Source organism: Macrobrachium nipponense, chromosome 10, assembly GCF_015104395.2.
Source record: "Macrobrachium nipponense isolate FS-2020 chromosome 10, ASM1510439v2, whole genome shotgun sequence".
NCBI lineage: Eukaryota > Metazoa > Arthropoda > Malacostraca > Decapoda > Palaemonidae > Macrobrachium > Macrobrachium nipponense.
The window spans coordinates 96,387,038-96,403,090 of record NC_087204.1 but is presented as its reverse complement, the minus strand read 5'-3'; the positions used below and the strand labels follow the sequence as shown (position 1 = coordinate 96,403,090).

The 16,053-nt window shown below is 34.6% G+C and overlaps 1 protein-coding gene across 9 annotated transcripts in view; it reads right to left on the bottom strand.

The window, feature by feature from the left end:
* Window positions 1-16,053, bottom strand: part of LOC135223782 (rap guanine nucleotide exchange factor 1-like) — a 297,008-nt gene that overhangs the window by 12,219 nt on the left and 268,736 nt on the right. For 5 of the 9 annotated variants that reach the window (XM_064262571.1, XM_064262566.1, XM_064262570.1 and 2 more), the window contains 10 exons: window positions 10,344-10,454; window positions 9,077-9,281; window positions 8,057-8,204; window positions 7,612-7,739; window positions 7,266-7,460; window positions 6,287-6,796; window positions 5,407-5,482; window positions 2,404-2,517; window positions 1,272-1,412; window positions 90-342 (listed from right to left, as the gene is read on the bottom strand). In XM_064262571.1, the coding sequence (XP_064118641.1) occupies window positions 90-342; window positions 1,272-1,412; window positions 2,404-2,517; window positions 5,407-5,482; window positions 6,287-6,796; window positions 7,266-7,460; window positions 7,612-7,739; window positions 8,057-8,204; window positions 9,077-9,281; window positions 10,344-10,454 (1,881 nt within the window). Of the gene's footprint in view, window positions 1-89; window positions 343-1,271; window positions 1,413-2,403; window positions 2,518-5,406; window positions 5,483-6,286; window positions 6,797-7,265; window positions 7,461-7,611; window positions 7,740-8,056; window positions 8,205-9,076; window positions 9,282-10,343; window positions 10,455-13,339; window positions 13,826-16,053 lie in introns of all 9 variants that reach the window. The other 4 variants (XM_064262567.1, XM_064262568.1, XM_064262564.1 and 1 more) reach the window with 3 other exon arrangements.

Genomic DNA, 16,053 nt, shown 5'->3' with positions numbered 1-16,053 from the left:
TACAATTATAAATATGGCCTCTTGAAATCTAATATTAACTAACTGTACATAACAAGGATATTATAACAAAACAAAGGAGAGTACTTTACCATGTTTCTTTTTAAGTGGCAAAGGTGGTGGATTTTCATCATCTTCATTTGAGCCATGCTGTGTCTGAAGAACCGCAGTGTGTCTTCGCAGAACAACATTACTTCCTTGACTGCTGTTGGTGCTGCTGTTGCTCACCATACTGACTGTGCTGCTCATATGACCACTGCTGACACTACTGGTGCTGCTACTGCTACTGCTTCCCAGCAAGGTGCCAACTTTTGGTGGAAGCTTTGGGCTTGGATCATCTCTTAGCTGCAAACAACATATGTAAATAAAAGATTAAGATACATGCGAACGGAGCTTTCTAAAGCCCACTACATAAGAACAATCAATGAAACATGCCCTTCACAAGGGAGCCTAAAGAATGTTCACCTAGGAAACTACATTTAAAAAGCTTGAACTCTGTTACTTTACATACTTAGAATACTGATATTGAAAGTATTTAAACTATGGTGCTGTTGAAAATCAACAAGGTGAAATACAGAATATGACCTAGGTTAATCTACACATTGGACTACCTAGCCTGAAAAAAGAATGAATATGATTGAGCAAATATTAGGAAAACATCCTACTAATTGGAGGCAATAACATTATTACCTAATAATACTACTCATTTAGTTGCATGGAAATTATAAGCTATGTTCTCTGGATTCAAAATAATAATTATGTCATTATTAATGCAGGTGTGATTAAAAGAAAAAAAAAAAGAATAACTAGTACAGTAGTACTTGTATGAGACAATCATTTATGCAGTCCTATATAATAAAACTTGATCACTGTGAATATATGAGATACCTTTAAAAGTTAACTGATACAAAAACCTGTATCAGTGCTAATTAAATTTTCTGTATTTTATTTTTTGTGGGCCAGCTTTTGTTGAGATACGTAGTTCCCGTTTGTTTTCAATCATAATAAGGAAGTGCTTCTTAGTTCCTGTTTATTTTCATTCAAAATTATGAAGTGCTAATTTGATTACATTAATAGATAAGATAAATAGGCCTAGTTGCCAATTACAAGTGTTTTTCTTAAAAGTAGGGTTTTCCAATGTAATTACAACTATGAATACAAATGCCTTCTATTACAAAATGAGTTGAGAAAATTTCAAATTAATTTCATTAACTAAAATGTTCTCAACAAACACTAACATAATTCTTAGAAACAACCGTCTCTAAATGTCTTACCCTTAGTCTTGACTCTGGTGCATCTACAGAGTCTGTATCAACATTTTCATATGTGGATAAAATTTGTCGTCCTAGACGACTCTTCTTTGCTGGTAATGCTGGAGGCACAACCACTGACAATATGTGATTCTCTCTTTCTCCCTGATGAAAAATGATAACAAAGGTCATCTAAGACAGTCTTAAAGCATCTAGTTAACTCCTACCATTAAATAATGTATAAAGCACATTGCTCAACTCTTGATATTCAGTGCATTAAAGTATACCAATAACACAACTGAAAGACAAGCCAGAGATCATAAATCATGAGACCTTACGTTAATTTTTAGTATTCAAATGGAAACTTTAAAAGCATACAGATAGTTTATGCTGCTGTGACACAATATGGTTACCAAAGTTCAGATCTGAAGCTATATTAGTGTTAGTAAATATAGCTTTACAGTTGAGCTTTCATAACCATATTTTGTCACAACAGCATAAAATATCTGTAAGCATTTAAATTTCCAACTCAAAAGTATGGCATTATAAAACGCAGCAAGCACTTTGGGTAAAATAAGTAAAAAATTGTCACATAAATTTTTAATATAGTATTATACCACAATTTCAACCAAAATAAAACCCCGAAATATTTCAGTACCAAAAAGTTTCACCTGAAGACACCTAAGACAACTGTACTTTGAAACGAAGTACAGTACTACATATTATTATTCCACAATGCAATATTTGAATTTGTTAAATAAAAATTTAATAATCAAAATACTAGTACTAAATGCTAAGTTAGAGGTTGATCCTATTTCATGAATGTAAAAAGGTAATATAATTAGTAACCTCCTTAAAATATAGTTATAAACAATTAGGTTTTGTACATTACTTCATAACATATGCCACATTTCTTCAAAATACAGTCCCTTTATGATCACAAATACATAGTGTTTTTTTTTGGCTGAATTTGTGATTTTTTTTTTTTTTTAACTTTGATGAGCTGTTTCCTTGCTAATGTAAACACATTAGCAAATATGGCTTGAGTCCATGAAAATAATGTATCACAGATTACACTACATTCACCTAACACTGCTCACAAAAAAGCATCTAGAATACCTTTCATTAATTTCCAGCACTGCACTGTAGTACCTACCTCACTGGCACTGGATGATGAGGATGTGGAAGATACTGTGGATGAGGTTGATGATCGAGTGGTCATGTGGTATGATATCATATGCTGACTGCTACGTGTCACCTTACTGCTAACCTGTAGGTTTTTCATGCATATATAATAGCTGTACTAATACCCAAAAAAGATATCAAGATCCACAAAAGAAACACTGACAATGAATGACCCTACAAGGGGAGGTGCAAATACCTTAAACCAAATGTAATTGGGTGTTTACAGAGTCACACTGACAAGGGTAATAACAAGTGCAAAAGAATGTATCAAAATTAAAGGGATAAAATGAACTGTCATTACAGTTTATACAAGTCATGCAATTCACTTTTTCAGGAGATTATGTAAGAAGAAACACTAGTAGTATTTAAAAGAAAAAGAATTCTGTGAAGTGCTAACATTATCATTTGTCCTGTATCCTGTATGCCTGGAAAAGTTTTCAAAAGGAAATGCTGACCACAAAATCATAAAAAAATAATAACATTCCTACTGAGCACAATTAGTTACCCTTAAACTTGTTTATTATACTGCACCTAGGAACCAGACTTGGGACAAGATTTCAAAGTACACTTAGTGCATTTTATATCAAAATACTATATTAAACTGCAAATGAGATACTACTGAATTTATATGAAGAACAAGTTCATGGCAATAAAAAGGGATCCCATATTCACTTTTCTGTCATAATCAAAGGTAGAAAAGTTATACTTGTGCAAATCTTACAAAAGAATAGCAAAAACTCTTTTAATACCTAAAAATTTCACATATCAATCTGGATGACATATAAATAAAAAAGGGATACACATCACACTGACTGAGCAAATAAAGGCAGCAGAAATGTCAACATTTAAAAAGAAATTTCTACAAATAAACAGGGGGGTTTCAAATTGGATGAAATAACAACTACATACTACATATCACTGCTCACCAACATACAGTATATACATATGTATAACCAAACTACCAGAAAGGACTGCAATACCTGAACATTTGTAAGTATGTGTAAAGCAACACTGTAAACTAGCACAACATAGGATCAAAAACAAGTTTCATTTTATCCTTAATTCTAGCAGTGTAACAGCTAAACATCCTGGTTATTCTAAGTGACTTTTTCTGTAAACATCCTGATTATTCTAAGTGACTTTTTCAGGAGAATGTACTTCATGGATAGCAAATTAGTGAAGAGAAAATCTGTGTATAAACCATGTGAAAACATACTTAATATCATTTCTTATATATTACATGTCTACTTCATTTTTGTGATTTTCCCAACAATGCAACTAAAAATCTAACTACCTATTTGAGTTAGATACTCTTGGATCATTTACCTTTCTTTCTTTCTTGGCATAACAAAATCTTATGAATTGTATTTTTCTAAAAATTTCTGTACCATTATAGATTCAGTGGAACTCTTTTGATCCAAGTCTAACTTTATCTAAATCTTAGCAAAATAGTGAGGATATTTCGGTAAAAAAAAAATAAGACAAAGGATTGCAAATTATATCAAAGAATCATTGATGTTCAAGTAATTACTATATGTACTACTGTATATGGTCCTCAAACATATAACTGGGTTATGGTCAATGACATTGGTAAAATTTACATTTTACTCATATAGTACATACTATTTCAAACATCACAAAATGTATTACAGTTGAACCTCCCCCCCCACCCCCCCCTTTCACGGTTCTGGATTCACAGCTTCACCTATTTACAGATTTTTCTGTGGAATGTATATCCACATTATTTGTGGAAAATTTGCCTATTCATAGAAATTTTCATAGAGAAACATTCACTAATTACTGTATTTTCATATTATTTTTGTGACTAAATAAATTTTTTCATGGTACTACAGTAAAACTCTTAAAATAGGCAGGTATAAGCATTTTTTGAGGGGTGTCAAGTGTTCACGGATTTTAGCTCTTCATGGGGAGGTTGTGGTCCCTATCCTCTGCGAATCCCAAGAGTTTACTGTAGTTCTGTTCTATTTACCTATATAAAACCCTTCGCATTACATTTACAAGACTGATTTTTTTGTCATTTGAACATAAAAGTACATTTTAGCTGTAAGTTAAGATAGACTGAAGATGATTACAGTATTAGGAAAGTTTATACCATAAAACAGTGTAACAGATAGGTAGGTGTAGGAAGGACAAAAAATGGAATTATTTAGAACAAAATTCAAATTTGTTACTTATAAATTATCAGATGCTTCATGTACTGGATTTTGAGAAAAAAATTACAGATAAATATATTCACTTGACAACTACCATACCATTACACAATATCATACTCTAAATTAATTCTCAACTTTTGAAAACTCTGAAATGGAATATGAAAAATACTTCAATCTCCTTTCTTTTATATGCCCCCGCTGCAGTGCTTTCTGCCTTTACTTTTCAATTGCTCACTCTGATAGTTTCTTTCCTAAATACAGTATTCAAAATCTTTTTTTACTTTGTCCAGCTCGATTACTAACCCTCATTTTAAGAACCATTCCTTCAAGAAAACCATGTATATGAAAAAAAATATTAGAAAACTTCCTGATTACCTTCATTTATCACAACTAAAACCCATCCTTACAGAAATTCTGTGTTACTAGCAGTGACTTGTCAGCCATCCATTTTTTTGTTTTAAAACTTTTTCAGATATCTAAGTTTTATAATAATAACAAACAAACTAAAGGCCATTACATATTGAGGTGCTTTGGAACTGAAAAAATGCTACTTTTGCTTTGATATACACCAAAGTGCAGGATGTACTAACACTTAGTGAGCATGAGAAGGCATATTCCTCCAAGTTTAAAATACTTCTGTGCAAATCATTCAATGATCCTGTGGACATGCAAACAAAACAGCCACGTACAGAGTAAGAAAATGCAATTTTAACTCTCTATGTGAACCTTTCCCAGGTATGAACATGCCAGACTTGATTATGTGGAATCAAAACTTCATGATGAACATGTTATTGCTTTACCTGAGATGATGAGGATATATGAGTTTGTGTACAAGACTGCTTCACTGAGTGGCTGAACGAATGACTGCTGCTAATGCTGTAGAAGAGAGAAGTACGCAATTAGTCTCTTTTGGCATTCAAAACATAGGGGCTATTAAAAACCTTGCTTTGGTTGCACACTAATAAAGCAAGGACACCTAAAATGCATTACATAATGAATGACAAACCTTCCCCAGCTTAATTTGTCTTCTGAAAATTCATTTTATAGGCCTTACATGACTTTTCTTTATTACTAAATTAGGTGTTGAATTATATAAATGACTTTTCTTCATAACTATCAGGTGTTAAGTGATCTATCTTTTATTTTCATTTTAAAGGTACAGTTTATTAATTTGTTTTATAAATTTCCTTCAATATTCTACATATACATCTGCCCAATTAGTTACATAAAATTTTTCCTCCTATCGTGTTAGTATTTCCCTATACATAGTACTATCCGTACAAAGTGCGTACATACATACATACATACTACACACAACAGGACTTATCATTTTGGTACACAACAACAGGAGGACAAAATGCAATGGTTTTCTCTATTTAAAATAGTTTACATTTCTTCTTTTCATACATAAGTACAGCTAAACTTAATAAATTAAAATTATGGTAGTCTATAGACAGAACATATAGCAAGCAAATGTCAATGAAGCAACTATAGCAATGAAAGCAAAATGTTTTAATTATGAATGCTAGGACTTAGCAGAAAACTATTTAAATTGTAAGGTTATTTGTTGAAAAATTCGAATGATCTTCACAGCAACCTGCAGACACAGTATTTCACATGTATTTTGGATACTACTAATTTAGCAGCTTATGGAAAAATATTAATAAATGCTGTTCCTACCTATTGAAGGCTGAATTTGATGAGGAGCTCTGCAGTGACGATATTGAAGGGAAACCTGAATCTGGGAACAGGCTTGATGAATCAATGTCAAGAGAGTGCCCAAAGGGGTTATGATTGTCTAGGCCTAAACCTAAATTTTTGTGCAATGCCCTTTCAAAGTTGAGATCAAACTGATCCTGTAAAGTGCCATATGAATTCACAATTCTTTGGTGGACTGAATGTGGTTCCTCTTGAGACTGATTCATAGAGTCTAAGCTTGAGGCTGGGGACATCTGATCGGAGGAATGAGATGCTCTAGACACTCTGTCTAAAGAAGCTGTGAATGATGCTGAACCTAAGCTATGTTGTGACCAATCAGAAGAACTCTCTCTGGGACTGCGATTTAAGGGCGAACTGTGTCCAAGAGGGGAGGTAAGGTACATTGGATTTGCAACCACATTATCAGACATAAAAGCTCCTTTGCCATGACTTTTTGTTTTTGGTGGGAGAGGAGGGGCAACTTCCATTCTTCTGGAACAGGAAAAATTAAATGGATGCTGAGTATTCAAGTACCATACTCTAAAACTATAGAAATTTCAACAGTAAAAGTTATGAAAAAGCTATGCCACTCGTTCAAAGCATCAAAGTGAAAAATGTACTCAACAAAATGGATTATTATTCTTGATATATGAAAACTTTATGAGATTAAAATATGAAAAATACAAAATACATTAGTTGCTGAAGTTAAAGACATTAGCAAATATGAACTGAACATTAAGCGGAAATGGTCATAGGTTTTCTTTGGCAAAACAATTTTTTTTACTTTTTACACTGAATAGAAATCTATGAGAGGTTTGGAAAATCATCAAAGCTGGAAATAAAGTTAAATACCTTCACTGTGGAAAAAGTAAGCTCCCAGGAATGACATCGTGACTGAAGGACAGCATTCAAGCATCAATTCAAAATAATTAACACAAAATGCTGTCATTTTCATACTTACCCACCAGGCAAGGGAGGTTTTGGAGGTGGAGGTTCTGCATCAGAACTATTCAAAATAGAGTCAGAACTCTGCGAATGAGTTAGTTTTATGCTATCACGAGGAGAGAGGAAGCTTCTATTTTCTACAGGAGAGTCAGCTTTGATTTCTGGTAAAGAGTTTCGATGATTTGATGATACGCTGTCTGAGTTTCTATTGCTGAAAAACCAATGTATACATTATCATTAAAATGGGAGGCTACAAAATAAATCCTTAATAGTTATGTCATTAACTTTTATGGACTATCATTCTTGGCTCAGTATTTGAATACAATAAACATTCAACTACCAAAAACTATTTTTTTTTTTACCTGTAATAAGGAGAAGACTTTTCAAAATTCACAGTATTATTGTTATCAATTGAGGACGGAGTTACATCTAGAATACTAGAATCTGATGTGTTTAGATTTTCTTTGTCAGCAGCAAGGTCAATCAATGCCTGAAAAATATTGATGCATAATTCACGTGTCATTCATGTTCTCCATAATAATTAAAAAAGATGGTTTTCACTCATCAGAGTGAAAACCATACATGTAATTCATTTGCACATTACCATAATACGTATAAATAAATACTACTACAATATACAGTATACATAAGTCGTTTTCTTATTTCTTTTACTTTCATTAATAATACTAAACTGTAATGAAATCCTTTGTTTTCTTCTCTTTTTTTGTTTTTTACTCTCATTAAAGATACTAAATCAGTAATTTAACACAGGAACCCAAGCTTAACAAATTTCGCATTAAATATTACCTGGACGGCCACTCTGACAGCCTGTACAACCTGATGGACGGTTTGTGTATTCTGCGCCTCTTCTCCATATAGTAGTAACTGATCACTCCATCGGACCAACTCTGCCACACTTTGGTGAACTCTGGCAATTACTGAAGCAACTGCAGAACTGTGAGAAACAATGAACACTCTGGTAATCAGCATGACAAACTGACTTCAAACAATGAGAAGTTTCTTATTATCAGTCTTAATACAGTAATACAAAAAACGTTTAACTTGTGAAATACAATGTTCCCGATAGTCACATTTTCGTATTGACCTCTGATCTCTCCTGTAACTTTAATCTGTATATTGGCTTCACTGGGGGAGCATACACACCAGTCATGATAGGGCTACCTTGTCTAGTTCAAAAGTAATGGCTAAGGTTAAATTCCTGTTCGACCTTTTATCTCTTAAATACGTTCCAGCCTTGATTATTACATCCACCACATAAAATGCAGTTCCCATCAACTATGAAAGATATATACCAAGTTTTAAGGCAGTACACATCTTCAAAAGCATTAAAATCATAGCATATACTCATAAAAAAATTAACCTTAGCACACAAATACATAAAGAGGCCTGGGCAGACAGATAGACAAACAGGTCAATTACTCATTGTTCCCAGACAGCTGCTACATTAAAAAGTGTGCAATTGAATAAAAAAAAAAAAAAAAAACAGTGGTTTTCAAACTTCTTAGATAAAGAGAGGTCTCTCAACTATTTAAATAAATGTTCGCAAATTTATCATACCAAAAGTATGACTAAATAATTACCTACACCATTTCTTTTGGTCTATGTAATAGGTATTTAACACAAAAATTTACACTTGATACTTTTAATTAAGAGACATCTACCCACATCGACTCATCACCAATTTTGACGATGTATGTCTTTACAGCATTATTTTCATGCAGTAAACTAAATTAGCAGATCTCAGAAGCTTTCAATACATAAACTGACTCTTTCGCATCTGATAAAACTGACATGTCAAAGCCTTACCTGTTTTGGTTTACAAAGCAGGGTTTGAGAGCAAGGTTGAGAGCCACAATCATTTCCAATACCACCGTAGCAGAGCCAGGAAGCATTTCAGAACTAGATTTATCCACAACATCCTTGTAGAAGTCTAAAGCCCTCCAAACATGCTCCACTTTGCTCTCTAAACTCTCGTTGGTTTGACTAGGTTCAACCTTAACAATTCTACTACCTGTAGGCATAAAGTAGAAAGAGATTTGAATGTTATTCCTTCACTATATCACTACATATAAAAACAATATTAAATAAAAAGGAGGCTTAGTTGCATATCCACGAAATGACTTCTTTACTGTATATTGCAATTTGTTACTGCCTTAGCCATCCACACTGTCACAGCTTTTTAAATCTGTCACTAAGCATATTTAACATAATTTCCATGGTGCATTTTACTGTTATCTAAACAGTACCCTTTTCAAGAGATGAACAAAACAAATGTAAAATGCATTTACTGATTAATGCATTGTAACATCAGTTTCACTTTCACTGCTTCAAAACAAAAGAATTCAACTACCAATTCTAATCCCTTGGTTTTTCCTCCTGGCCGCTCCCCGAGCAAGAAATCGTGCTGCATATGACCATTTAATCTCCCTATACCAACATGGATTGATTTTAAGATGGTCTATGAAACATGAAGATATCAATCTGAACATAGAATGCAGCCATTCCAAGAAACATAAATCTACTGTTTCAGATAAATATATTTCTCAACTTCAAGGATAAGTCTTCAACTGGAAATGATCCTGTATCAAAACAAGAAAATACAGGAGGGATAAAACTGTCCTTATGGTTTTTATGTGTTATAAAATTACAATAACAATTTTGTCGAGCTGTAAAACATGTGGATTAAAGTAAAAGGAAACAGCTGGCTCCAAGAACCAGAGATCGCACTGTAGCAAGATTTCATAATGAAACTCTTTAAGAATACTAATCAGTTAATCACACAGAGTACAAATATTTACTTGTCTGCTACAAAAAGAATGAAAATAACCCCAAAGACCTAAAATACCAACAATAATAATTCACATAAATAAGTAAAAGAAATTAAATCAATTACAAGAATGGAAATTCGAAACCTAAAAAAGTATATGAATGCCTACAAATACTGTGCACTTACGCATAAAAGAAAAATAATGAGAATTAACTAAACGAACGGAGATTCAAAACCTGAGAGGGTATTCATGGAAAAAATAAAAAAAAATAAAAAATAAAAAAGAGCTGCATACAAGGACAGTACCTGGACCTTGTGGCCGTAATGGCGACTTCATCCCGCTGAATTTTCCTCCAAGTCTGCTCTTGAAGGAGAGTGCCCTTATGAACGATCCTCCCTTGCTGGGTTTGGGGTTGTCTGCAATGCAAGAGATGGCAGACGTTAGGTTCCTCTTTGCAATCACAAAAGAAGCCACAATTAATCTAGTATATGTGAATACAGTACATATAAGGAGCGAGAGAAAAAGAGAGAAAGACTGCCTTATAAGCAGCGCTCTTCATTCAATTCCATGTGAATAATAACAATATAACATTAATAATAATAATAATAATAATAATATAAGCACGAAGCAGACCTTCTTGGATACATGTCTTACTGAAAATAACGGCAGAGTTAACTGAATTTATCTTGTAAATAACACCATGAATGTAGGCCAGTTACTTAACTGCCTCGCTGATTACGAAAAACGAATGATCAGAAAAATAGAGAAAATTCTTCAAAAGTTAAATTCAGTTAACTCTGCCATTCTTTTCAATAATTAATAATAATATCATTGCCTTTTCCAAATTCCTTATATAGTTATATGAATTAATAACTATGATAACACTCATCTCATCATAATGCTAAAACCATAATTACTATCATTCTCTAAGCAACTTGGATTCTTTTCTGTAAGTACTCATAGATTCTTCTCTAGTTAAAGGATAAGGCATGATCCCGCTAACATATTTTGGTTATAAGAAGTACAGTAAAAACACAATTCTAATGAATGATTAGGTAAAACAGCACGAAGGAGATGACATTCAAAAGATAAGGATTTCATATTTCTTGAGAATTCGGATCATGGAATTCTTATTCACTTCTAATAATAATATTCACTAAACGTAAATAATCTGAGAGAGAGAGAGAGAGAGAGAGAGAGAGAGAGAGAGAGAGAGAGAGAGAGAGAGAGAGAGAGAGAGCAAAATTAAATGCTTCACGAAGGTATGAATGAGTTCCTTCTTTCTCGAAAGACGTCAGCATGTGAATAGACTCGACGTTTACGAAAAAGCTGTAAAAAAATGTGGGGAATTTAACTAACGCGATTTATCAATTATCCAAGTGTTTATTTTTTATTGGAACGAAAAAATATGAATATCAATCTATACCCGCATAAAATGCAAGGTGATCTGTCAAATTTAGGCCAAAGTCAATAAACCACTTTAAGTGTTATTTCTTTAATTTTTTCTTTATAATTGACGAAAAGTTTATTTTAAACTTTAAATACATCGGGTGAAGATCAACAAACCGTTAATCAGAAGAGGATGGTGGGTGGTAAATGGACTGCGTAGTATACAATGCAACTTTTAACTCAAATTGCGCGAAAATACTATTTTGTGACCTTTAATTCCGCTTACAAAAGAACCGCATATATGTGAGGACAACAGACAGGAATTATCGGATGTCCTTCAAGAATTTTGGCAATTTGATCATTGCCGACGCAAATAGTAAAGGCAGAATTATTATTCTACTAAAATGATTGATTCATTTATTAATGAATCAATAATTTTAGTATTTTAAAAGAGAATGAAAAGCATATACAATAATCAATTGTAATTCACAAGACGTTCAACTTCTAACACATTAGAACAATGAATTTCCAAAGTAACCTTCGAAACTGCATTTCGTAATACGGATGTCCATTACATCATGAGCGAACTTGGATATTCATACAGAGAGAGAGAGAGAGAGAGAGAGAGAGAGAGAGAGAGAAACGCGTTCCAGATGCTGACCATATGTAAACAGACCTGCCCTGGTGACACTAATCTGCCGGAGCGAAGGAGTTTCTTGCTACCAGTCTGGTTAAGACACACACTCACGAGCGCATGCGCGCACGTACACATAAACACATACGCACGCAGTCAGAACCTCTCCAAAGGGAGAACTGTTCACGTGAGAGACTCTCAACAACTTTACTAAAGCAGGCAAGACCAAAACCCGTCGGTCCGCAATCTTAAAACGACATTCAACAACTCTTCAAACCGTAGCAAACAACTTGCAAACACACACAAACAAACCACACACACAAACACACACACACACGCCTTCACAAGCAAAGACAATATCGGACATGAGGTAACAACCCTCGGGTTTCAGACCGAACGAGATGATGATGATGGAAACTGTCTGGGGCTTCATACGATATGACCCCAAAATGACATCACCCTTCTGAAAAGACGTGAAGGACGAGGTAGGCCAGGGGGAAGGGAGGAGAGAGGAGGGGTGGGGAGAGACATGACGTGAAGGACGAGGATGGGGGGTGGGGAGGGGGAGGGGGGAGGGATGGGGTGGGGGAGAAACAGAGAGATAGAGAGGCGAACGGTATCCAAGGAATGAACACTTACAATGGGAGTTGTTCCTCCTCCTCCTCCTCCTTCTCCTCCTCATTTGATCTTTAAAGTTCAGCATCAAATTGAACTAAATGGAATTTAATTTGCTCACTGCAATGCTGTTTTCAATTTAGGTTTGGTTTCCATATCTCAGACGTCAACTGTTCCGGAACAGTACCTATGAGCTACGAACTATAGACGTGAAAACGTGTCTCTTTGGAGCATGCTTACGGGACTTCAGATTTCTGTGGGACTGGAATGGGAACTGTGGGCCTGGACTGGGAATGGGGACTCTTGGAATGTTTCAGTTGACATCACATACATTCAGCCGAGTGACAAACAAGTGACGAACAGCGTAAAGTAAAGTTTTAAGGGGCAGACACACGGTCGCATGAAAACGTACTACAGCTTATGTGCCGTCCCGATAACCACACGATTCGTGTCAAGACATAATCACTAATGATAATAAAAAAAACTTTGTTTTCTTTCCCATTACACAATAACAGGGTACGGCCTCCAACACTGGCACTACACCACTGAAGTCAAATGGGACACCATACACAGAACACAGCATAATTGTTATCAATCTTACAAAGTATTCAATAAACAATTTGTTTTTGTCACAAACGAAGAAGCTACAGAAAGAATAATCACCTGGTATCCTGTGGAAGGTGTGCAGAAGCGCCCTCTGCAGAGGATCTGGGTGTCTGGCGTAGACTTGGGCCAGAGCCTCTGTACTGTGCCAGCGCCTGACCCATTCGGGCACAAGCCCCACCTCTTGGCGGTACACGACGTAAACCACCATCAAAAAAACTTTCCTCCAAACAAACTACTTGAAGGCACTTCGTCCACGCCCCCTTCTCCTCCTCTTCTCCCCCCTCCACCACCTCCTCCTCCTCCTACTATGACTCCTTCTCTCGCTCCGCCTCCCCCTTTCACTCCTACCCCACAAACTCCGTTCACTTCTACTCCACCCTCGGAGAGTTTCTCGGGGGGAGCAGAGCGGGGGATGAATCAGACACGCACAAACGCACAAACTCCGTGTCCTGGAGATTTATTCAGGTCTCGGGATCCTCCACTTCATCCTCCTTTGCCTTCGAGAACCAAATCAAGCACAGCAAAGATTCTCTGTCTCATTTTCTTTGAAAGAAAAAAAATATATATAAATAAATAACAGGGTCACCACCACAACTGAAATGAATTCAAGATTCCATTTTGATTTTCATAAATCACAGCCTTCTCGTGCCTCCATTATTTTCGCATCACCAGAACAAATAGATGTAACGTATATATACAGTTTGTTTCAATCCATCATTTGGCAATCTTATTCTTGAAAATTGTTTGTTTTCTCTTATAATGTCCCGTCATTATCCCCTCACTTCTTGCATGACCAATTCAAGAAGAGGAACAGCGACGAAGACTCGGTTGTTGTTGATGATGATGATGATGATGATAAAAATAATAATGATGATGATGCACTTGCCAGATAGGGGTAAGGAATGACGTCACTTCACATTTCGTCAACAGAGAGAGAAAGAAAAGAGAGGGAGAGGAGTCATGTTCCTCATCAAGTGACTCCTTTCGGCCGTCACTGGTGAGGAAGAACCTCCTCACTGAGTCTCTCAACTTCTCCCTTGTTTCCTGAGTTATTCTCACTCAATTATTCTTTTTTAAGAGATGAAAGGCAGTATTTATATACATCACGAATTAACCGATGATCTTAAACATCCAATTCACTGCTTTAGACATAGTTGAGTAATTAAGGTGAGTGTACAGCATTATTGGATTTTATACATACATTTATGTGTGTGTGTGTGTGTGTGTGTGTATGCGTGTGTGTGAGTGTAAAATGTAAAATATGCTTTGCACTCATATACTACATGTGTCCACTACGCACAACTAAAGCACGCACCCTTTAAAAAGAAAAAAAAAAGAAGACATGTTTTTTCACCTGTACTAAATACATGAATGGCACGAAAAAGACAACACTGCTACATTCATATATTATAAAAACCAAACACATAAGGCGAGCTCGAAATTAGAATGGCCCCAATCTCACGAGCATTCCCGCAGACAATCACAAGGACCCCATTATTAAGGACAAGACTAAACGTCTCACTTTCATGTTGCACCAGCCATATTTAGAACGCAAGGTTGCCAACAGGATCCTCGAAAAATAAAAATAATAATAATGATCTAGTAAAACTGTATTAGTATTTAAAAGACACAAGCTTTTGTCTTTTACATAGTAATACACTTTACTACATAATGGTGGATTTGTATAACACGAACTTTTTCACGAGATTGTGAATTTCTTAGCAATAATAATAATAATAATAATAATAATAATAATAATAATAATAATAATAATAATAATAATAATAATAATAATAAACTGTATCACTATGTAAATGAGACATTTGTCTTTTACATAGTAATACAGTTACTACATAATTGTGGATTTGTATGACAAACTTATTCAATAGATAGTGAATTTCTTAGCAATAATAATAATACTACGTGAATTCAGGTAAAAAAACCCACCAAAGTTGTTCAGTGAAACTTAGAATAAAATATTACGCATCACATTTAAAAATAAATAATTAATGCGTCGCTTCAAGCGCATTACGTAACTAGATATGAAGTTACTGCGATAGCGAATCAAATTGCAAGCAGTATTTGCATACACTAAATAAATATTCTGTAGAGAGAGAGAGAGAGAGAGAGAGAGAGAGAGAGAGAGAGAGAGAGAGAGTTTTAGAGAGAGAGAGAGAGTTGTGATATAATTATATAACATGTAATTTTTTTTAATGAGAACTGTTTATTCATACATGGCACACTAAAACTAAAGGTGACATGGCTCACAAGGATAATTGAATCAATATAGCTTTCCCGCATCTTTTTTTTTTTTCGAACGAGGCGCCTTATACGCACAACACTACGTACTTTTCAAGATGTTGCGATTAATGTTACTATAAAAAGCAGTTAATACTATAAAATCCTTATTTACTGGCTTTTTTGGTTCAAAATCGTGGTGTGAGTAACACCTCCTGCTAACAGTGAATGAATGACATCTTTTAAAACTCCCAGGATGCCATAGTAACGTGGTTCACATTTTGAATACATGCCAAGAACGTAATTCGAAAAGAAAAAAATTTTTATAATATATAATATATATATATATATAATATATATATATATATATATATATATATATATAATATATATATAGATATATATGATATTTTCGGATGAAACCGCAACATCACACATGTGATCAATCCCTTTTCCACAAAATAATAATAATAATAATAATAATAATAAAATGACGTGCACACATTAACAGACAATCCCTGCTAAGCAACAGA